The sequence below is a fragment of the Dromaius novaehollandiae genome, chromosome 1, assembly GCF_036370855.1.
Source record: "Dromaius novaehollandiae isolate bDroNov1 chromosome 1, bDroNov1.hap1, whole genome shotgun sequence".
Classification (NCBI taxonomy): Eukaryota; Metazoa; Chordata; class Aves; order Casuariiformes; family Dromaiidae; genus Dromaius; species Dromaius novaehollandiae.
In genome coordinates, this window is record NC_088098.1 from 143,988,669 (window position 1) to 144,013,505 (window position 24,837).

Genomic DNA, 24,837 nt, shown 5'->3' on the forward strand with positions numbered 1-24,837 from the left:
CAGAAAATGAAATACATCCACACAAGATATGGAAATAATTACTTTTTCTGCAGGTTATAACCAAGCCAAATCTGAACTGGTTTTCATAGGATAAAGAGAAAGGAAAAATATCCTATTTCTGTACCCCCTTTTCCCATTGCCAAATTAAAGCTTATACTTCTGTGCACTGTAGCCTTACAATAAATTTAAAGAAATAGTAGCAGAACGGGTTTTTACTAGCCTTTCTCTTGGAAATGGCTGGACTGTTTTTGTTCAGACTGTCAACCTGAGGCAGAGATCAGCCTGGGAAGTTGCATACCTCATAGCAGAAGTCTCTGAGTGTGGAGTTACAATGGAAAATTTTAGCCATGCTTAGCAACGTCCCATTCTTCTTCCACTCATCGTCAGCAAGGGAATGCAGGTCTCTCTGAGCAAACTCAGATGTGTAGATTATTCTTCCAATCTTATTGTATCTTTTTGATATATGTGCCTTTGAACTTTTTGCAAAGATTGTGGTCATTTGTTCGTCTTTTATACTTTCCTACAGGATTTTCTTTGCAAGAGGTATTTCAAAAGCCTCTATTATGGTAGCAGCTTACAGTGAGGCTTTTTCAATTTTATGATACTCACAACTTCCAGAATCTTTTTCAAACTCTCTGCTGAATCAGGGTAGAAACAGGCATTTGAAATGATTGTTTAGCAAAATAATTATTTTATCTCAGTGGTCTAGAATGAAAAAAAAATGCAAATATGAATAAACTGAGCTCATTTGGAGGGCACAGGACTTTAATGAATAACCATTTATATATGAGCAAAATAATGTGAATTAAAATTTGTTGTGGAACACAAGCTCTCTTAAAAGAACAAATTCGGTGAACATATTGAGAGTTAAATCAAGACACTGGAGGCTTTAATAAGCATGTTCTCTGTTTGAGGAATGCTGAGTGAAAGAGGAATCAAATGAGACCTTCACAGAATTGGCGCAGAAGTGTTTTGTTTTTAACTTAACTCTGGTGCTGTAACACACTGATTTTGAAACTCTACTGTAGTAAATCACTTTAGGTGAAATAGTGAGGAAAACTGATCCCTTGCCCATAGCCCCTATGCACAGATTTCCCTAGATATGGCAATTTCACTGGGGGGTTTGTTTGTTTGTTGACATGGCATTTATGTCCAGAAATTAGCATCAAGCTGAATGTTTCTGTTCTCTGAAACCTCCTGCATGATTTTAAAGGGGAAAAACAACAGCAAGACATAAATACTGCAAATGTTTGCTTTGTTCAATTTTTTTTTTTTTTTTTTTTTTTAGTCAATCTGTGGAGCTGCCTGAGCAATATAATTCCAGAGCTACTGTAATTTATAAATAGCAATTATAAGGCAGCACAACTCTAGGTTTTATGTGAGAAATATTTTCTCTTCAGTATCTGAAATGTTAAACATCTTTGTTTTGGCTATGTTTATGTAAATATTGAGTCTTCTTGCATATCATGAAAACAAAGATATACATTCCCTTTGGATATCAATGCTGCAAATCATTGTGTTTTATTGCCCAAATACAGAAGCACAGCAGAATCTCCATCCTCAAAAGAATGCATTAATCTACCTCCCCAAAGCAGTCAGGTTGTCCCAGAAATCTCTGTCCGGTGCTCAGAGCTAATTAGCTTCAGCTAATGCAACCAGTGGGTAGCACATGATCTATCTCAGAGGAGTAAATTCCATTTTTGGAACATGTTCTCTATAAGATCAAATTAATACAGTTTAATAGTGCTGTAAAGCATTTTCTAACATCCTAAAGCAAGTACAAGCATGTAGCAGTGTGAGTAGGAGCTTGAATCGGATGACCTCCAGAGGTCCCTTCCAACCTTAATTTAATCTATGATGCTATGATTCTGTCCTTACCTTTGATAGAGCTGAGTCACTATTACTAAAAATGAGAAAAAATTTGAAAAAACAAATTTTCTGCATACTAACTAGTAAATGAGAGGGCAAGAAAATTGTAGCAGGTCACAATGTAAAGCCTGTATAAAAACCAAGGCAGAAGTTTATATATTTGGAAAAGGAGAAGGCAACTTCATGCTTCCATCCATGGAGGATGGAAGTTCATTACAAACATCACTATGTATATATACTTTAGATAGCAAACAATTAAATATTTTGAAATTTCATGCTATGGAAAATGTTTGTGGATAGATAAATGGAATGTTAAACAATTTTCAAAATTTAACATACGCTACCAAGCACAATATTTTGCTTGTGCTTGTGTTTGTCTCTTCTAAAGAAGTTATTATAAAACAATTGCCAAGCAAATGTCAGGCAATTATTAATTGTCCACCTAATCTGAATGGCACAAAAGGCATTTATTTGATGCTTAACCATATTTTCTGTTAGTGTTGGTAAAACCTGTCCTGAACTTTCGGGCCAGTGTAGGGGGCCCTTACCAACTGTGAAGTTCTCTCTTATTTTGGAAAAAGAGGGAGAGGTCCACTCTCACCTACATTAGGGTTGTTTTGGAATCAGTGTGTGATGTAATTCACTTTGCTCACAGATTTACATCTAAATTCTAATAGCCAGCAGATGGTCATATCTTGTATAAATAAATGGGAGAAGCATGCAGAATTGTGTGAACAGCAATGCATTTGTACAGCACTTTTTAAAAACCTCTACTGTTTCACTTAAACAACTTGTTGGTTTTACACTGTGGTTAACCTTAATAATGGCATGCTTATACTCACTGTCCTTAAATTGATTGAATTACTAACTTTTTATTTTCTGTGTTGTGATACAGCTGGAAAGAGTGAGAGTGAAGGCCAAGAAGCAGTGAAGAAAATTAAAGAAGAAACTTTGATTGGAAAAGGTAACACACTATGTCTTATGTAAGGAACTATTTATTCCTGTATTTTTGATGAATATTCTTTGATAGTGTTTATTGGCAAACAAATCAAGAGGTACCTTTGTGTATCGTTAAAGTGTTTGTTTTGGGAAATTAATTCTTAAAGTAAATCTGACATAGGGCTAGAAATGATTAGGGTGTTTTTGGTTAAAATGTTTTCAGTTTTGTTTGAAGTCTTTACCATGGGTCGTTGCACAAGAGCTGACTGCAACTTCTACTGATCACTGGGAGCTGCAGCACTCCATACAGTCTGTGTGTGTGTGTGCGTGTATTTGTGAGTACAAAAATTTGATAACTGGGCATAAAGTCAGAATACGAATGATTTCTACTAAGGGGAAGATGAGAGCAGGTAAGAGTGGGTGTGCTCTTTTCTTTGTCATTGCTGGTCTTACCTTTCATGATGCATGAAATCCCATAAAAAGGATGAATCGTTTTTGGGAAGCTGTTTCTAAAAGAATAGAACAGCCAAACTGTCTTATTTGACACATGGCTAGAACTTACAGTCCCTCGTAATCAAACTGTGTTTTTAAAAATAAACAGACCTTTCATACCAAAGTCAAAATTCCCATGTTGTAGCAGTTCTTTGGGTTTTGTTGTACTTTAATCTGATGAGCGATTATGTTGGGGAAGCATAAGGGGAACATAGCTTGATTTCTGAGAAAAGGCATATTGCAAACTATCTGCTGTGTGATTATAATTTGCAATTTATGATGGAGGTTAGTGCATTTAATATTTTCATGTCTTGAATTCATTGGGTGTAGTTCCTACTAGTGTATGATGATTCATTGCTGCCACTTTGATGTCTCATTTCTTGGCAAAATAATAGGGGAGTGCTGCTGCTCCACCCTATTTAGGATCTTCATGGCTTCTGCTGAGATCTGATTCTGTTTTTGTGCCTCTTATAATTACTGTTATGATGATCAAAATAAGTTAATTATTGTGTTAAAAAACTTTCATTAAGATTTATCTTTTGACTTAAGTAAATGTGCACCCATCATAGCCTCAGGATACATGTATGCTAGTTAAAAGCATCATAAATTAAGGCATAGTCAGAGGGATAATGAAAGGAAAAAGGTAATTATTACATCATTTAAATCTTTTGCTGGAAATTTCTGTACAGAGACCAAAACCATTTGGAATTAATTCTATCACATGATCCATATGAAGTTGAATAAACTAAGTTCTGTCTTATTTGCTCACATGTATGTGATCATAGACTTTTCTAGCACTTCAGATTTGCTTGATTTTTCTGAAACAAGTAAGCTTTAACTTATAAACTTTTTCAAGCGAGAGCTGGCAGTTTGAGGAAGCTGGAATTGTATCAAAAGTTGTCTGAAGCTGTCCATCATTATAAGTATAATGACTGAGGCTTTACTAATTTCAAGTCTTGATAGGTTTGGACCTAAAAATAATCTGGAAGAGTGTAACATTTTCAAAATCAGTTACTGATTGAAGGATATTTGTATTTGAAACTACCTTATACTGTACAAAGGACTTGTGCAAATCAGAGAAGGAGCCCTGGGTTGTTACTTCTAAATGAATTTGGCCTGTTACTTTGTGTTGCAATATATATGTAGGTATTGTGAGCAGGACTAGGCTATAGGAAAGTGTCAGCTTTTCAAAAGCTGCAGTGTGATATGTGTTTAGTCACTGCATAATAACATTATGGGTTATCTTAACAATTTTCTTCACAGTGAACTTTTGAACATTTTTAGTGGTCCATATGAACAAACTCCTTACAGAAACTGTTTCCATCTGGAATACTGGGCTCGTAAAGAAGAACCACTTAAAACAGTTTAGCTGGACAGTCAAGGGAGCTGTTGTATCAAAGACCATATTGTAGCAATGTGATCAAGGATTGTGCCAATAGAGCTGTGAATCTTTTACTATGGACAAACTGTATGAATGAGTGCCATCAGTTTGCTATTCAAATCTCAAATCTCTAATGACAAGGAAAATCTCCTTGCTCATTAGCAGATTATGCATAGAAAGGGAGCAAGAGACATTGTCCTCTCCTTATTTCCTGACTGAACTGTAAGTAGCACAATATTCCACAGAAAAAACTCTGGGAAAAGGCCAGGCTTGTTGAATGCATCTGAATTACAGTATTTTTGAGGAGATACCATCCTTCTACGCCTTGGCCCACGCTGTCTGTCTCAGGCTCTGTCTGCTATCTAAGGGTGAGCAGTTTTATTTGACATAATCTACACTCACTGCAGGGACAGATGGACTAAAAACATATATATATAAATGTTTACTATGAAGCAGCTGATGAGCAGTAACTTGTGTGTTAACAGCCTCAGAGGAGGACAAAAGATAATAATAAAATGGCTTTGCACAGACATGATGCTTTTTTAGTATATTACTACTATACTTTATTACTGCTAAAAATACTATATTTTTAGTATAGTACTACTATAGTACTTATATTAGATACAGCACGGCAAGATATGAAGAGAAGACTGATAAAATTTTTAAATGTAGGGAGGTAGGTAGCCCAGTTTCCCATACTGAAGGCATTCAAACCAGAGCCAGTGCCATGAAGATGGAAGAGCATGGGAGAGGAAGGCAGTTGTGGCAGTTCCCCTATGAGGTGGGATCACAAAAGGACACAGAAAACCTAAGCCATATGTCTCATCACCTCTTCTGACCACACACCCTATCATATGGTGCTACACCATGACAGACAGCTTCCTTGGCTCCTCTTTCTTCCTTCTCCTCATCAGCTCCCGTCTGTTTAGGTGCCCTCCTCAGCTGGGGGTTTCTGCACTGAGTTACCTATTGCTAAGTGTAAAGAGTGAGAAAGGAGGCGAGTGGCTGAGTGGAGGAAAATAAAGTATTAGTCCTGGGGGGCATGGGTAAATCCAATTCATCTGACTGCCAGAACCTCCTCCACGATAAAACAGTCAAAGATTTCAGATATCCAGAACGGACCAAGAGAAGTGCTGCATTGTCATTAAAATTATCATATAGGTGCTATTTCCAAAAGGCCAAGGGCAACATATTGCTAAACTGAATCATAAAGCTGGGAGAAACCAGAATGATGTGGGCATTTATCTTGCTGCCATTTGTTAAGCTGGGAACTTGTTCTGTTAATGGTAGCAATTATATGGCTGGGAAAAAAAATTGGTGGCTAGCAATTGCCACAGAGATATTCTAATAGTGTAAGTTTCAAATTTATGCATAGGGTGCATCTACATTAGTGTTTTAGTTCAGATCAGGAGAGAGCTTTTCAGGCAACGCTCAGGTGTTCCCTGCTTACCGAGCTTTGGTTCACATTAGGAAGAGCATCGCAGTTCATGACCTGGATTCTTATTAGACAAAACTAACCTGGAGAAGAACTGCAGCAATAAAAGAGTATTAGCGCATGGGAGCAAACTCAAGCCAGTCTGAAATAAGAATCCCAGCAATCAATATAAGTGCCTATGTTGAATGCCCAGCACAAACAGCTCTAGAGATTCACTCCTGTTGATCCAAACTGCTTATTAATGTAGAAATAACCATCACTACTGGCCATGAACATGCTATTGAGTTACAGAATTTAGATGTTTCTGTGATAAACTCAACTCTCAGTGATACCAGAAAAAAAAAATATTTCCATGCACATAATAAGAGTGTATCTCCTGACTCTCTTCCCCTCAGATTACATCTCTGCATAAGAAAGCTGTTTTTGGCCTGATGATTACGAACATACAAATGTTGTAAACTAATATATAAACATGAATGAAAGCTTTATTCATTCCAGCATAGGTTGATGAATGCCAATGGAATCTGCAATTAGCAAAAGTTTATGCATAAATATCACTTAGCATAGTACCAAGAGAAGGCTCTCACAATTGCAGTGTAGGAGCTGGAGTTGCAATTAGACTTAAATGGGGAAAAAATTAAAAGTTAGTGAGAAAATGGGGTGTAAAAGTCATATTAAGCATAGACCTCTTCGAAAGGAAAGGCCTGTGTTTAATCTCACCCAACAATTTTGTGGCAATTCAAATAAAACCACAATTATAAAACAACACGCTAAATCCACAGCATTCACGAGACTTCCGTTTGAAGCTAGGTGAGAAAGGAAGAAGAGACTTTCTCCTTCAAAGTCGGAGGAATGCAGAGGTTAGCACAATAGCAATCAAATTGTGTCTTTTACAGTCTGACCCACATCAAGACAGTGTGGGCCAAGCAGTAGGAGGGATATCTCCTCAAAAGCACTGTAATTCACATGTATTCAACAAGCTTGGCCTTTTTTCCCGAGCTTCCTCTACTACATAAGATACTTGTGCTACTTCTGGTTCAGCCAGGAAATAAGAAGAGGACACGATCCCTCGTTCCCTTGATGTGTATAGCCTGCTAACAAGCAAGAATTTCCTTGTTTAAGTTAGAGATCCTAGATCCAAGAGTTTACCCAAATCCAGCCATATTCTGCAGGTATGTACCAAGCATACCTGCAGAATAGCTCATGGGTCACTCCACTGAGGCTTGTCTGTATCTTAGGTATAAATTTTAACAAAACTATCTGCATCTTTCTGCTCTGTTCCTAACTGTTTCTTGTTGACTTTTCCTGTAGACTAGAGGAAGCCATTTGGAAGCCACATTGCCAAACTTTTAGATTTTTTGTTGCCCAAGAGTTTATGCTGGCATAAACATGTTCCAGTTTAGGAATGACCAATGCCTTGTTAGAACATATATAAAAATGTCACCCATGACTGTTTCTTTGACCTGGTAAAATGACATCAATATGTAGGTGATCATCTGACTGGTCAAAAATACTACAAAATTTCTATGAATGAGAAGTGTATTATCTATCCATCTATATGTGTACATGAGCATGTGTGTGAATTTGTGCTTGCTCATGTCAAATTTGTTTTTCATCTGATATAGTGAGGTGTGTAAAAGTGTAACACACTGAGTTTGTAGCAATATCTGAAGTGGCTACTCTATTCCTTCTATCACATCCTGCCATTTGCATATCCTTTCTCTATCACTGTTGATGCTGAAAGATCTGTAGGACTGTTTTAAAGAGGTTTCTGCTAATAGCAATACAGTTTCCATCTACGTGGCGTCTATCTTCATACTGGTGCATTATCGCTAGTACATAGCTTTGGCAATTCAAGGTCTGCCCTCAGTTACGGTTGTACCACTGAACTCCAGACTCATGGATGCATCTGGAAAGACAGGGTGGTGATTTGTGAGAAGAGCAAAAAAGTCTCATTCTGAAAGAATGTCAGTTTGCAGGACCCTGACTGGAACAGTTGAGCTATTCTGTTTTGTCACTTGATGATGGGTAGAAGAACCTTGCCTAAAGATAAAGTTGGGTTCCCCCCCCCCCCCAGGCTATTCTAAGGTTATATCAAGAATTTTCAAGCTGTATGAAAGTACTTAAATCATGAAAAATATTCTATGTGTTAAGCTTGTATCCAAGTCTTTTAGGATTGAGTCCTTGACATACATGAGAGACAGAAGACCCCTTGCTAGAGTCCAAGAAACTAATACAAAGCTGAATACAGTTCCCTGTGCTCATGCCATTTATGTCCCTTAGCCAGTACAGTTGGAGACTCCTTACTCTATATTAAGCAGGGAAGATTTTAATCCAGAGAAAAGTATCACCAAAGCTCTCTGAAAAAATAATTTAGGTGAACAGCTAGCAAAACAATTTTTCTTCTTTTCTGTTTGTTTTACGTAATATTTTAATGCAAGCATATGGTTAAATTCATCAAGTCTGCTTGCTCGTGTTTTTTGTTTTCCTCTTGACTTTTAGTATAACATTTTACAGGATTTTTTCCCCTCAGTGCTTATGCACATTTAAATTAACACAGGATCTCCTATTTTTCTGTGATTCTGATGACATCTTAGAAATTGAGATGTCATCTTAATAGAATGGCAATTCAGACATTAAGAGCAACATGAATATGCTTCATGGAGATAAAAATGGGCTGCAGATCTAGACAGTGAGATGGAGATAAAGTCTTTCAAATATAAAATGTATTCATAATGCAGGCACAAGCTCTGCCTGGCAGTTTCCTAAATTCCCATTTCCATTGGAAATGTGAAGCATATTTCATTAACAGGCTCTGCCACTAGGAAACATGATTTTCTCTTATTTAAATTATTTCTAATTGAAACTTAGAGACAAAGAAGTGCACAGGTGTAGCTGTAGGCAGAATAATAAAGTCCTTTCAGATGTTTTGAAATGACTTTCTGACTGTAAATCACCTAAGCTTTGTGTGACTAATGGGACCAGAGCTCTGAAGTTGGAATTTTGCTGATTATGCTGCCTTACTGAAGGCAAATCAGAGAAAAGAAATTTTAAAGTGAAATTGCCTCTGCAAGGCCTGAAAATAGTCCTATTTCACTCTCTTACATGATTTTGATCCTCTTTTATGTACTTCTAGAGGCATGATGTCAAGTAGTGACCTGATAGAGGTGGTGCTGGATTTGACACCTTCCACAGCATGTCATTATTTTTTCAGGCTTGAGAAATAGTTACAGGTGAGTTCTGTGAGCTATTTCAAGACTCTGTCAGTTCACGAGGAAATTGCCAGAGAATACTAAAAGACAAAGCCAAGAAGACGACAATTTGTTTTTTCTCTGGAATGCTTTCATATCTCTCTTCCAAGATCTACTTTATATGGTCCTATCTGCAATGAATTATATGTAGGATTTCAGAAGTTTATTTGCTTGTAACAAGTAGAATATTTTCTGTGCAAATGCCATCAGCTTCTTCATTGGGGATCCAGCTGTTGGAAGTGCTGCGAACTCGCAGCTTGAAGTGAGCATCGGCAAGTCAGAGCCTGTATTTGAAGTACTTACAGGTTGTATGCGTAACCTTCCAGATGTGAACTGTATGTAAATAAAGAGACAATATGTAAATAATGAGTGTGCCAGTAGCTGAGAAGAGCCAGTGCTTCACTGCCAGCTCAAAAGTCTTTCCATCACAGCATAGCAAAATCTTACCATTGACTGACGTCATTTTCCTTGCAGCTTTTCAGTCTTGTGAGCAGCAGTGAAAGCAATCGGCTTCATCTTGCAGAAGCACTAGGTCCTTTATCTAGAAAACAGAACCCCCCAAAATAGGGAGCAGTCAGGCAAAGGCCGATGGGCCTCCTTGCAGCACGCCTGTGAGCCTGAGCACACCCGGAGACAAACAGTAATTTTCCTCAGAAGAGCAAGGCGTCTGCACCTTGGGAGGGCCAGTACTAGTTTGTCCATGTTTGTGTTTTGAGGCCCATTTTTTCAACAGCAAAAAACCGAAACTTCAATTAGAGGGTTCAGTTCTTGAACAGGGGCTGAATGTTATGTAAGGAGTGAGTCTGGCAAAGGGCCATGAAGATGATTAAGGGCCTGGAGCATCTCTCATAGGAGGAAAGGCTGAGAGAGCCGGACTGCTCAGCCTGGAGAAGAGAAGGCTCGGGGGGATCTGATCAATGGGTATAAATATCTGAAGTGAAGGAGTATAAAGAGGATGGGGTGAGATTCTTCTCAGTGGTGCCCAGTGGCAGGATGAGAGGCAACAGGCACAAACCAAGATACAGGAAATTCTGCTTGAACATAAGAAAACCTTTTCTTTTTTACTGTGAGGGTGGTTGAACACAGGTTGCCAGAGAGGTTGTGGAGTCTCCATCCTTGGGGATGCTCAAAACCCAACAGGACATGGCCCTGAACAACCTGCTGTAGCTGACCCTACTGTGAGCAAGGGATTGACCTGACCCCCCTGCTCCTCCACACGTGCCTTTCCAACCTCAGTGATTCTGTAACCCTGTGACCGTCTGAAATTTTAGCAGCCAAAACTGCATGACACCGTGTCTGCTGACTCATGTGTTTTGTCTCCTCTCTCTGTGGTATTAAGCAGTTTGTCAAGCCCTGCCTACAAATAATATAACATATACAGATTTCTGGACTGCAAACTCTTCAAGGAATTGTATCAGTGTTTATATAGTGCCCATAATAAGGCTCTTGGGCACTGATAATGGTAATAACTGCAATAATTTTATCATAATGCAGTCTTGGGAAAGGGGTATTTGAAAAGAACTTTGGAGTAGTACAAACCTTTCACGCACCTCCTTCCTTCCTCCCACCCCCCCCAATCTGTGCAGATAAAATATCTGTTCTGTAGAAACAGGGAAGAGCGTTGCAACGCTGGTGCCGAGAGCAATATCCTGACTGAAAAGGCCAGGAAGCATAGCCCATGATTCAGGAACAGCTTGCTCTTGTTAATTTTTCTGGAGTATAGACTAACATATTTTATTTTAAGACATAGATTTTTAAAAACTAAGTTTTAAATAAAATGTGTTCAAGATTATGTGACACATGAAATCTTTGCCACATTTTCACGTCCTGAGTGGAAATTAGCATGCTTATGTGTATGTCAAAACCCTTCTCAGCCTTTTTAGAAGCTTGCAGGAAATCTGTAATGGCAGAGCATATTTTTATAGTGTTTTCTGGTACTTTAGGCTATAAAATCTTGCTTGTAAGACAAAAAGAAATCCTCCTAAGGGGATTGATAAACACTTGAATTAAGCAAAACATCTAACATGAGAACCATTAGATGCCTAATAATCATGTCTGGATTTGGATTTTTCCTTTCATCAAGGCAGTGCTTCTGGGTGGCGTGATGTGAACCATTATCAGCATCTGATTAATTTCTCCAAGGTAATTGTCAGCTGTGTTTTAGTCCTTCATTTAACATTATGTCTGAGTAGCTCTTCTGAACTGATGTGACTCAAGGAGACAAAATAAATCAAATCACCTTTCCAACATGTAGTTTGACCTAGCTGAAAAATAATCTTTGTCAGTGTTTTACCTCCTAAGCATGGAAAGTCTATGGGTCTATGATAGGAAAGAAATCTCCATGGCTCTGGGCAAGATTTTCTGTTGTTCTGTGTTTCCTCTACCTCTACTCTGATCTCACTTATGCTCACACACTTTTGCTTTTTGAATAATTTGCAGCTACTAAACTTCCTGAAATATGGATCTCATTTAAATAGTGCAGTGTCTGTACTTCTTTCTCTTTATGAATTTCATGGCGTATCAGGAAAAAAAAAGACATATGTATTGTGGAGGAGAAAGGAAAAAGTAGTATAAGGAAAAAAGCAGCTTTTCCTGTTCAAAACTTTGTCACTACAGTTGGTGGCTTCTGAACTGGAGGGGTGTGAAATGTTCATTTTCCAATCCAAAATATTGCAAGCTTGCTCTGAGATTATATTTTACACTTAAAAGTCAGTCAGTAATTGCAAAAATTCCATGGCCCTAACTGGAACAAGTTTTCATGAAGACAGAATATTTCCTGGAGATATGTCTGTTTTGATGAGAAGATTTATTGGGAGGAGAGAGAGAGAGAGAGAGAACGAAAACAATTCTGACACTTGTATCTGCAAAATAAAGGAGAGAAAATACCATTGACAAGTAGTTAGGAGTAGACTTGAAATGCAGTTAGTTTCAAGTCGGGTCAAACCAGATCAAAGAGTTTTCATTCTGGCTCATTCTGGGTTTCTTATGTTCGAGACTACTATACTATCAAAGATAGTCTAGAACTAAAAAATCTTCCCGAATTGATAAGCTGGGGTTTGGATTTGCAAATGGATGCTATAAAGCAATTCCTTTTCTTCAACAACATTTTGCAAGGATTTTGTTTTAAAATTGCCACAAAATGGAAATTTTGTCCTGTGGCTAACACTACTTGCATGTGAGCTTGAGACTATTTTCCATCAATCTGGCATTTTTTTCTTTGAGACAGTGCGAAATTAATGGTCCAGTCCCAAACTGAGTGAGGGTTTCAAATGGGATTTCCTTCAAGATTTCTTTCTGAATGCAGAAGGCAAAGCACATCTCAAGTGCTATGAAAGCATTATGCTTTGAAACCATAGGGCATAGATTAAAAGAGAGAGATGTCAGAAAGTCTGCTTATTTGGTGTAGAAACTGTGCGTGTCTTGGAAAGGTAATTTAGTGAGCAGTTCTCCTGAGAATCTTATTAAGGTTATCTCTGAGATTAAGGTGATCTCAAGTGTTTGGCTAAAGACTGTGGTATCTTACAGATATATGAAATGATTTTGTAATCTGGAACCATAAGCCTGTAGTTACCTTGACAACTATGGGTGATATATAACTACATTGTGTTCACCTCCCCAGATGCCCTTTCAGCCAGTCTTACAGAATATAGATTTTTTTTTCCCCCTTGAAACATGTCTCTGGATACAAGCTACTCAGAAAACAGCATCCTTTTCTGTGTGTCCTGTTAGGAGGATATAATACTGCGTTTGCTTTTGCTTGCAAGAGAAAACAACTTGGGCCAGCATTCACATATTATCCAGTTATCTGCCAAATAGTGACTTTTTATATCACTCACATTCAGATTGCTGCATTCATGTTAACCAACATGAGGGTACGTACAGATTAAGTCTGAATGCATCCTGCATTTCAAGTAATGAAAATGACCTTACAGAGGAAATAATTCTGCATTTCCCCTCCTCAGGTGGCATGTGGGAATAGAGCATACAGCTTACACTGTAGTGCCAGAAGTAGAGCATCAGGGAATCAGAATTTGCATTCACTGTGTGCTGCATAGCAGACCTGCATGCATTTTTATTCATCTCCATGCAGTTAAAAACTTCTGAGGGGGGAAGTAAAGAATTTTGGGCCATATTTGCATGTTTCAGTGGGAATTTGGGCCCCTTAGTGAGTTAGGTAATCAGTAACTTTGCCAGCTCTTATTGAATATCCTGCCAGCATATGTATGTGGAGATGGGAAGGATAATGTAGCTGTAGCAGCTTTGGGAAGCCAGCTGGATCTCAGGCAAGAGGGCAATCTTCTCTCTTGAGTCCTGAAGTTTACCTCCTCCCCTGCTCCCAAAGCAGTCTGTCCAGGCTGCACGGTGGAATACATCCTTTGCTAAATCTAACACCGCTTGTGTTCTAGCTAAAGCTTAATGTTTAAATATGACATGTGCCATTGATATACAGCAGTCAGTGGGCATCTGCAGTAGAGATTTTATTTAATCATTTTTCCATTTAGATGAAGAAAGGCTCATCAAGTCATGTAAATTGTCAGCGCTAAAGTTAACTTCACAAGAATAGTCCAGAAATACCATTCTCAGGTTGGTTGAAAATCTAGCACCTATATCCTGTAATCTCTTAAACACAATTTTACCTTTTTTTGTGAAGATACTACTTTTAAATAATGCTCTGCTTTCATAATTACAAGGTGTTTGCATGTAGATAATTTTCAGATATTGGAAGCAAAAGGGTTAACCCCCTTCCTTCACGTAGAAGAGCACTACCTGCCAGCCTTGACTTTAGGGATTTGTAAGACAGCAGAGTTAGGCCAGCTGTGGGGAATTAATTAATTTCCTTCAGCCCACGATAAGAAGCATGTGCCATGGGGAGTTTGGATCAGTCTGGTGAGATGATTCATACAGGAAAGTTGTATAAGAAGTGGGCTGGAACTGAAAAGAAAAACAGCATTTGTGGATATGTCTTTTTTTAGAGCCAGGTTCACAGTCTCTCCTGTGTAACCTGTCAATGAATGTAATTGAGCTGTTCTCATCACAGTGACTGACTTGATTGGGTCTTTTCACAAGTGGCATCACAACAACATATAATAACTTGCAGCATTTAGGATATTGTTCCTTCCTGCTGCTGTTTGTAATACAGTGTTTCTTGTCATAGCAGGGCTAGGAGAAGCATCATTAAATGATAAAATATGGAAAAATATTAAAAATGGGCAGGGGATATATATTATCCAAAAAAATAACTTTAAATATTCTTTTCCAGTCAGTTTGATTATGGATTGGCTAAGTCACTCAAATTTGCTTTAAATATAAGATAGGAATTGTGTAAACATACTGCTAATTCTAGCAGTCAGAGGATAAAAATTAGTGCTATTTTTCCTTCAATTTCTATTTAGCACCAGTGAGATTATGTGTAACTGATGATATAAGGAGAATTCAGCATCAGTGGGATGGTATAGATTTATAATACCAGCAATAAATTATTCTTTTACTCTAAAAATAGCAATTTTATTGGCCCTTTATAGTTTTAAAACAGTATGCCAATTTCTTTATTTTGCAGATTAATTTCAGGTTATCATTTGTTTATATAGTTTGCTATTCAGGTTAAATAAAAATCAACATTCTGCTGCAATGATGCTATAAAAACAAAGATATAACCATGCTCTCAAAGAACAGCAGAATGGGACACGTAAAATGGGGGGGGAGGGGGGGAATGGCAGAAAAGGAGAGCAAAAAGGGGACAGAATGACTGGAAAAAAAACACAATGTAAATTCCACATTACATATTCCATTTTCTTTTTGAATAGCCTTTTTTTTTAAATTTAGTTTTAAATTTACTCTAGAATAGGCAGTTAAGACACTAACATGGAAGTTAGTAAGACCAAGAAAGCTGAAAGACACTAAAAAATGAGAGAAAAGGGAGACTAGCGAGAAAAACAGCAAGAAGAGTAGAAAAGGATGTAGAAGCATATGGAAACTGAGTAAAAGAACCTAGAAAGAAGTTACACTCACTTAACTTTGAAGAAGTGCAAGATTATATTCAGAAAATATGAGTCAAAGGGATTGGTTGGTTGGTTGCTGTTTGTGCTAAGCAGACTTTGAATAGATGAGACCCTGAGAAAACAACTGGAGTCATTCTGTATATCAGTAGTTGTTCAGAGTTTCAGTCATCACAGTAACAGAGAAACTATCACAGTATCATGTCCCAGTTAACATTTGGCATAGCTGTTATAGCTGTATTTGCTTAAAATACACAAACTAGGCTAGAACAATGCACATGAGACTGATGCTTTGCATTAAGTCTCATTTATACCCTCAAGGTAGTATTTAAGAGGGTATTAGCTTTGTTCTAGTCCTCAGCTTACGTATTTCCCCCTACCCTTACATCAAGGAAAGTTGCAGATTTTCCTTTCCATTCTGTGTACTTGCTTTCCTAATCTTCTCTGAAAGTCTTCCAAATACTTTACTGTTCCTGGCATTACTGTATTTCCTTCTCTCTCTCTCTCTTCTCTTTAAAGAATGGGAAATCTAGCTTTGTAACACACATCTTGATGTTTCAGATTTTGTTTAAAATGGTATTGACATCCTCATATGAGTTGCTTCATATTCTCTGTTTTTGCAAACTGCAAGCAAGTAGTAAGTATCAATGGGAACAGCCTGTACTTTCACTGGGCCTTTTCATTTTCAATTTAAAAATTGATCTCAAGTTAATGGTGCTTGCATAGTCAGAAAATTGGACATTCTTTTGATAAGGGAACATTGTGATTTGCTATTCTGCACATCCCATCTAATATCCTGGGTTTTATTTAGTTTCTCTTTAGCTGGATTCTGAGATGGAGGCATAAACTTACTGTCCAGCCAGGAAAAACAAGCTCCTTCATTGGCTTTATATGGGACTGGAAAAAAACACACTGATGATCTGGACCTCATGCTATCTTTTCTCTGGCATCTATTCTGTTAAATTAGTTTCAATGCTGTCAAATTAATAAAACACAAAGTAAGAGTGATGTGTTATGTCCAATGGGTGTTTGTGTCCTAGGAAAAGGTATCATGCTAGCCTTGGGAAAGTCTAAAGAATAACTTCTATTAGTATTTAACAGAAAGCCAGAAAAAGAACTGCTGAATCATTGCACAAATTTTCTCCGAAATGAAAGGAAAAAACTCCAGATGGGTTTTTCTCTCTTCCTTTACTCCTCTTTCTGCCCTCTCTGTCCCAATAGCTCCCTGCCTTCTCCATTCCCACTGTACGATATCCCTGTCCTTTCCCCAAACTGATAGCCTCAAGTCCCAATTGTATGTATTTCGAACTGTTTCTGGCTTGCTTTTTTTTTATATTTTAGAATGGCAAATTCTGAGTTTGATTGCCAAAGACAAGACAGAAATAAGTATGAGTAGGTAGACAGTGTTTTAAGGTTATGAGCTTAAACCCAAGTTATCCATCTCTGCCTTTTCATCACTGCCGTGAAGTAGTTCCTTGGTAACGTGGATCCCTTTGTTCCTTGGATCCCTTTTGCCTTTGATTTTAGAGCTCTTCATTTATCCTTTGCTGTCTGGCCCAGCACTGGTTCATTCAAGCTCTAGCTCCTTCTCTAGCAAGAAGAGCAGTTATGAGTGACTGTGAGAAAGCAGAAGCAGGAAGGCAGGCTTGGCAGAAGGCCTCCCATTTTTAAGCCCCAAAGCCCTGTGCATGCTGTAGAGGCTCAGTGAAGCAGAACTGAATGCGTATAGCAATGCGAGAGTGTGCAACTACACTCTGACAGCTAGCAAGGAAGTGGTAAGGGGCAGAGCAGTGACTTCTCCAACCACAGCCAAATGACTAAATTAACAGTTGATAGTAAGGGCCATCAGTTTAGTCAAAGGGGTCTTCCAGCTGTCAGAAAAGCTGAAGGATCTTAAAGCAGCAGAGCACTGGTGGGAGAGGGCACAAGCCTTGCTTAAGAGAGAAGGGACACAGGGAGGCTGTCTTGGCTGCATGTCATGGCATGAAGATGTAGAGGTTCCCAGAACTACTCAGAGACTTGAGGCTTGTGCCACCACGCACTAACAGGGAAAGACTGGGCACTCTGCAAGAAGGTTTGTAAACCAGCTGAGAAATGTAGGTGAGCTCTCTTGTATTCTTATGAATACTGTGGATAAACCCAGAGCTACCAAAATCTGTATAAGTGACATCAGGCAGTATGTCAGAACATGGATGTATTACAGACTTTCTCTAAAAATCAAGGGGATGGGCAGGAGACAGGAAATGCTAGCCTGTATGGTGAGGAACAATTTCCACTTGCTTTACCAAATCAGATTGTGCCAGATTTAATAATCAGCTTATTACCTAGAGGAATTACCCATTGAAGCCCAACTTCTCAGCCCTCTGCTCAGCTTAATGGGTTCATGGTATTAAAACTGCTAGCCCAGCAGTTCCTACTATTAATATTAAAAACTGTATTTGCTCCTAATACTAAAACAAACAATAATGAAGCCCTACAGAAAACCAGCAGCTAATCTTATAAATCAAGGCTCACTGCAAAAGAAATAAGAAAAATGTTGTATTCCTCAGTTTTCCTAAAAATCAATCCACCCCTTTGGAAATTTTCCTCTTCCAAATAACAACTGAAAAACATGGACTTTGTAAAATCCAATCAATGTATATTCTAAAATCAGAAGTTGAAATGGGATTACAGTGCACTTCTGAAGTTGGAATTTCCCAAAAGACCAAGCAAAAATATGCAACTGGCCAACTCTTAAAAGACGAATGACCGCAACATGTTGCATGAGAGTGGGGGAAAATAAATTATGGGAAAACAACAACCTAGATGAATAGGAATTCTTCAAATATTTCAGCACTGAAGTTTTGAAGCCCTGTTCCTTCCTTTTCCCAGTCCTCTGTGGCAAACCTGGTATATGCATTTGAAATGCTTGTATCAGCATATATTGACCCAGTTCTCAAGCATTATTAAAATCTTGGAAGTCCTTCTAGTGGTTTTATGATCATGCTGAACATGAACAGCGAGCAGGTAGAAACCTGTGAAACCACACCGGTGCTTTAGGAAGAAAGAAATTCCTTAACATTATAGTTTCTTTCTTGACATTATAAATTGACCTCTATCCCTCACTGCCATGGGCCAGGCAAGTCAAAAGCACCTCTTTCTAAAAAGTGAGCATTAAAGACAGCTAAATATAATAACATGGACAGGGCAGAACTTGGTATTTACTTAGCACTAGGGAGAAATGTCAGGGACTCTGCATCTAACACTTTGTATGATTGCAGTTCATAAACATGAATCACAATGCTACTTTATTTCACATCTAAATATTTTTAACCTTTTTGAAGTATTATATCCTTCTAAATAATGGGTTTTCAGGGTGTAATTCCATCTCCATTTGAAACCAATGGCAAAACTTCCATTGACTTGAACACAGCTGGGATTCCACCCCCATAATTTACAATGGTACAGTATATTTCTGTTTCTTTCAGCGCACTGTCATAATCAGAGGCTTGCCCCAGATTTATCAGCGAAGTGACAATTCCAACAATTCACCTGGACAATTACTCAGAGCTGCCCCAGGGAGGCCAGAATTTTCATCCTAGCGGGCCCTTGGTCTCATGGCCCTTGTAATTTGAATTACAGTAGGTGTGCATGGAAATGCTGTTCTTATCCATATATCTTCTTAGTACTAACCCCTCCCCCCCCACAACCCCCCCAAATTCCTCCATTTCTTTAGTCAATAAGGACTGTAATTCAGCTATGCCTTTTAAAATGTGTACCTTTTAATATTTTTGTTTTCAATGAATTCAGTTAATTTCAAGGATTATTTTTAAGGCTTCTCAGTCCTTATTTAGCCAGTATCGTGCTGAGTAGTGGTGTGATTTCCACATGTGCTTGAGTTCATATATGCTAATCACCTTGACTGGTTAGAAAGCACCAGGGCCCAGCACCAGGCTCCCATTTCAGGGACAGTGGCCTGTGAGGGTTAGCCATTAGCTGAATTCCAATGCCTTTTGCCTTCATACTGCTGGAATCTCAGTCTGGCTCTCTCCAGCTCTCTGCTGGACCTAGAATCTCGGCATCTTGCACAAGCATAAGCCAATAAAAGCCAATGACTCCCAGTGCAGGGAGTCTGAGCCAAGTTTTTTGTGTTAGGGCCAAATTCAACCAAAAATAGTCTCAAAAACTGCTGTTATCTTTTATGCATGGTAGTTATGGGTAACTAGTCAAAGATCTTAGATGCTTTATGTTCGGGTAATGAAGAGGCTACCCTCTTCCAAGTGCTTGTGGAAAACTCCCACTTCCTGTACTGAAAAAAAACCTCTTTTTTTCTAGCTGGATGATTTTTATTTTCTGCTTCATCATCTTTTCAGAGGAAAATGACTCTGTGGCTTCATATTTTGCAGTAGATACTTATATTTTACTGTAAACTTTTTCCCCCAGTCCTGGACATTTGGCAATCATTTCTTTGATGATCTTCTTCTGAAAAAGTCACACTTATCCAGAACGTTCTTTTCTCATAGTTTATTTTTGTCTGCTTTCATGCAACACCTTGCTTTTATATGCAATCATTTTCTGTTGAGCATCGCCTAATTGTGTACTTCTGCTTGGTCTTTCAGGAAATTCCTAATGAGCCTCCCAAGCCTTGGTTAAGCTAAATGTTTCTATGTCATCGGCAGCTTTCACCACCTGTCTATTCAGCCTGTTTTACAGAAAATTCACATCTGGTACCTACCACTTGTTTGGGTACAAAGCCAATACACTACTACATTTCTCTTGAGAGTACTCGGAATTGGCAGCAAACAGAGGCAACCACTCTGTTCCTGCTGAACATTACCATCAGTCTAGCTTTAGACTCAGGTGCAGAGGGAAAGGTTCTCCTTGGGGCCAGAATAAACCTGCCACTGAAAGACTGAACTGATTTTTTGTAGTGATGTGTGTGCAGAACAGCAAATGCTCAAATAAAACAAACAAGCATCACTCGGAAATCGCTGGTGCCTTTGCCTCCAGTCAAGCCCATCTAATTATAACAGCTGGATTGGCTGTCATGGAACTGAAGAACGCATGTGGGTTGCAAGAGAGAGGAGCTGAAGATACCAGGATGGTAGCATGCTAGAATGCAAGCTGCAGTTTTGTAGCATCTTTGGGCATATGGTATTTTATTCAAGAGCCAGCTTATGTATAAACTACCTCAGTGTATGACTGTCTTAATTCCACTGAGAGAACAGAAAAGCAAATGAAACAGCGGTTAGACACAGAGCAAGCAGACACCATGGCAGGACATAGAATGGGAAGGCTATGTTGACTGATCAAAAACCTTGTCCAGAAAGTGAGCCTAATTTTAACTGATTATAGTAAGTAAACATGCAGAAAAAAGGTGCATAAATTTAAGATTTTTTTCCTTTTCTTTGGAGTAAAAGAAGGGAGTCAGGAAATATGAGCTGCCAGAAGGAATGCATGAAACACTTTATAGAGGTATTTGTGAATATTGTGACATGAAATAGTGTGTGTGCTTAACCTACATATATTGAACTGAAAGGGATGCAGATACTAGCATGAACATAGAGTGCTAGATAAATCCAGGATTTCTGAGTGCACATTTGTGGGACATGATTTTATCTCACAGGGGAGAGTTTAGAGAAACAGATCTAAGCCTTGAGGAGCAGTAAGGGTGGAAGACCTAGGAACAACTGGAAGATGACTAGCATGCCAACTGCAGTTGGAGTGCTGCCTCACTCCATAAGGACCACGTTAGCTTTATAGTATGGATCCTTCACCTTTGTTTAGTATGAGAAATAAACAGCGGTTTCTATCCTATCTCCATGTTCAGTCTCCTGAGTGATTTGAGTTAGCACTTCAGTGTCCTTGTGCATTTTGGGGAAATCTCAGAAAGCAGAGGACAAGGGTGGATGAGAAATAAGAGCTGTTTCTAAAGATGAACAAAGGTTGGAATCAATAAGTATGTTCTATACTTTGGACATTTTTACAAAAGTGTGCTATTTATTGTTATAGTGAATATCTAAAAGCTTCATTTCAATAAGTGATTCAGGTAGAACTGTAAATTAAGATTTGTTTTGTCTAGGAATTAATCTTTTCTTATGTTAGCTGAAAATAAGTATTCACAAAGTAGATAATATTTTGTTTCTTCAGTAACATGTCAATAACAGCTTCTCTTTGGGAATTTCAGCCTTTCCAAATTCAATATCCGCAGTCTTCTGTATTTACCTACCTGTTTTAATTAAGAATTGGCAGGAATAAAAGAGAAAAAGATGAGTTACTTCTAAGTTGATATGATCTTAATTGAGAGTGTCTGGCTCTCACATAGTCATTGATCACTTAGTTTTGTGAATTATATCAAAGTGAGTATAAGGAATATGTAATACTCCCCTATGGCAATATTTAGCAGAAGGAACTGAGAGAGCCCAGGTGTTTTAACATGGTGTTCTGAAAAAGCTCCAAAAGTACTGTGTGGTTTTGGAATCCATGGAGCAGGCAGGTGACAGCTTTCCAAACACCTGGATTCCTTGATTCACTTGTAGGATATAGCTGTCCTGCCTGAGATGCTATACCATGTTAATTGTCTTTGCCATGACTGAACAATACCCATTTCTTCTCAGTTCATCTTTATTCAGAACAAAGGTGACAATATTTCTTTATAGACCCCACACCCAGAAAATGTATTCTTCCCTGTCTTGTTTCCTTTAGATTTGCAGAAAGACTTTGAAGTGCAGGAGTCTGGAGGAAATGGGAAAGAAGATGCTTTTACATGCTTTAGAGGTTCTATTTCCTATATATACTCCCTACAATGCTGCGCAGCTGAGGGAAACATACAGATGCTTACCTAAGTAATTTTTAAATAAAATGTAATTTCTAAGTAGACCCCTTCAAACCATGCAGTAGCAGACATGAGCTATGAGACTTTAAAATATAATAATCACACAAGTGAGGATTTAGCTATATTTTTGCTGATTTCCCAGTTTATCAATATCTAATGAGTAGGGATAAACCATGCCAGAATATTGAACAATGTAGAGACCAACTGGTACAGCTGTGTATGAGGGAAAAAAACAGGCATCAGAAAAGAGTGGGAGTAAAATGAATTTGGGTTAGTGAAATGGTTTCATGAATGCATGATTTGAGCTGCTTCTTTTGACTTTCTCAGGCACAGTATTTATGAGCAAACTGATAGATTTTAAGGGAATTTAAGCAAAAAAAAGTCATCAAATGTGCTGAAAGAATTAAATCCCATGATGAGGTGGACAGCAGACCTTTGTAGGAAGAGAAAAGAAACCCCCAAACTGTCTGATGCAACTTAGGAAAAATCTATAACATGCCTTACTAATTGGTTATTTGTTGCCACTATTAACATCTTGCATGCTATTTCCAACTGCGATTTGCCTAACTCCAGTTTTTGAATCCTGTTTTGCCTTTGTCCCCTATACTGAAGAGCCTTGGAGCTATGTCAAAATATTTACATTATATTAGACACAGGTAAGGTGCCTGTTATGTAGTATTGGCCCATGTCATAACTTTGGGTGATCTATTCACATGGTCCCTTTAAGGCGAAAAAATATAGTCTGTCCCAATTTTTTGGAAGGACAGCTTGGGCTATATGTAAACTCACTGACTTGGGAGGCATTTTCAACTGTTGGTGGCATCCTCACCCCACAGTGAGGTGAGAGAGAGGCACACATCAAAGCTGACCATTGTCTTTGTTTTCACAGGGAGGAAATCCGGATACTCTGGAAAGCCAAGTCCTACTATGTTCTGGACAAGTAGGGAAAACTACATTACATTCCTGCAGAATAACTGTGTTTGGAAGGGGTCATCAAGTCCAACCTATTAGGAGCTTTTAAAAAAATTATTAAATAGGAAACAGATTAGGATAAAATAATGTTAACATGTGTTGCATGAAATGTTACTTAGATCTTTGTTTTTCTAAATTTTTAAGTTGGTTCTCAAGGGGGAAAAACATCAAATTTCAATGTTATGTGAGTCAGGAGATTTCTAGAGCTAGCAAGATGGTTCTAGAAGGAGGTAAATATTCTAGGAGTTTGTACAAGGCATGTCATCCACCCTTTTGCATCAAAACCTCAGCGTCATCTGGTGTAAAAACTATAAATAACATCTTCCAGATACAGCTGCTAGTTCTTTTTGTTCCCAAGACCTAGGGAGATAGACAGCGTGGATCTCCTTCCCAGACTCTGCCACATTCACTTAGTGACAGATCCGTTAGCAAGGAAGGAACTCAAGCATACATCATGAAATTTTTATTTCTTGAAAGAAGTGAGGGCTTTCGTTACCCAGTGTGATGTCTGCTATATGAAAAGCAGTCCTTCAGGATTGCTAATGCTGAGCACACTGTGGTTCGGTCCATCTAATCTCATCATCAGTCTACTGCTCAAGTCTACTGCAGTCTGCTGGTCAGTGACTGAGAGTACCTTCACGTACTTCATTTGAGTAACTTGTGCTCTTCTCACTTACTGAATGTCTCTGAGACATTACTGGGTTCAGCTTGGGCAGTTAGTCTCTAAACCATTGATGGCTGGAAGCTGCTAAGAAATGCTCTAGAAAGGCTTTATTGCCTTCAGTGACCACCTGCAATGGGCCCAAACCACAGAGGTCCTGGGCCAGGTGAGCCTTTCTTCTGCTCAGTTCTGTATAGTGACCCACCAGGATGAAAATAGCTGCTCTGCATCGCTGGATCTCTCACTCATTTCCAGCAGCTGACTGTTTGTGATGATATTAGCCGGACCTGGCCTTTCGGGATAGGAATGCTCTTTGGCATGCCATGAAGGAATAGGAAAACAGAGAACTGGTGCTGCTTGCAAGAATTGGATTAGGAGCTTGAACTTGGGGCTTTCTGCTCCTGTGCTGTGCTCCCTAACACTATGTAATTTGTCTTGCCAAATTTAGCCATTTTAAAGTTGGTTGAGTACTCCTTAAGTTATTCATCCAAGCTCCTTCACAAGTCAAAGGCAAGAGATCGGCACATCTAGAAGGCAATTTTCTCCTCTTTAGACACTCGTTTTAAGGAGGTCAGCATAAATGACTGGCCGCAACCCAGCACCTAATATTCAGACAGCCAGAGTTAACCAAGATTGTTGTTTGTCTTTCTGTTCCACTGGTGCCATGCTTAATTCATTTTTTTATGGAGATGACAAGTGTTTTTTTGGAATTAGTGAAACAACAGTTTAAAGGCTCCCAGGAAGATATAAACTGAAGTATTTCAACCTGCTGCACAGCAGTTTGTGTCTATCTGCAATAAAAGGGACATTTATATTCCTTTTTTACATGAGATAGGGGAGAGAGTAATTTTACAAACAATACACCCCTCTCTTCTAGACAAACTCAAGAGATGTGGGTTACGGTATTTGGCCTCAGTCCAGCAAAGCCATTAGCAATGCATAACTGTAACAAAAAGAAATCTGCTTAGCTCCCCCTTCTTATGCTTTTTAAGGCATTGATCCTGTGTTTTGATCCAGTTAGCCCATT

At 38.6% G+C, this 24,837-nt stretch overlaps 1 protein-coding gene across 1 annotated transcript in view; it reads left to right on the forward strand.

The window, feature by feature from the left end:
* Positions 1-24,837, forward strand: part of ZBED1 (zinc finger BED-type containing 1) — a 174,048-nt gene that overhangs the window by 52,298 nt on the left and 96,913 nt on the right. Inside the window, exon 3 of the mRNA XM_064501181.1 lies at positions 2,765-2,833. Within this exon, the coding sequence (XP_064357251.1) occupies positions 2,765-2,833 (69 nt within the window). The remainder of the gene's footprint in view (positions 1-2,764; positions 2,834-24,837) is intronic.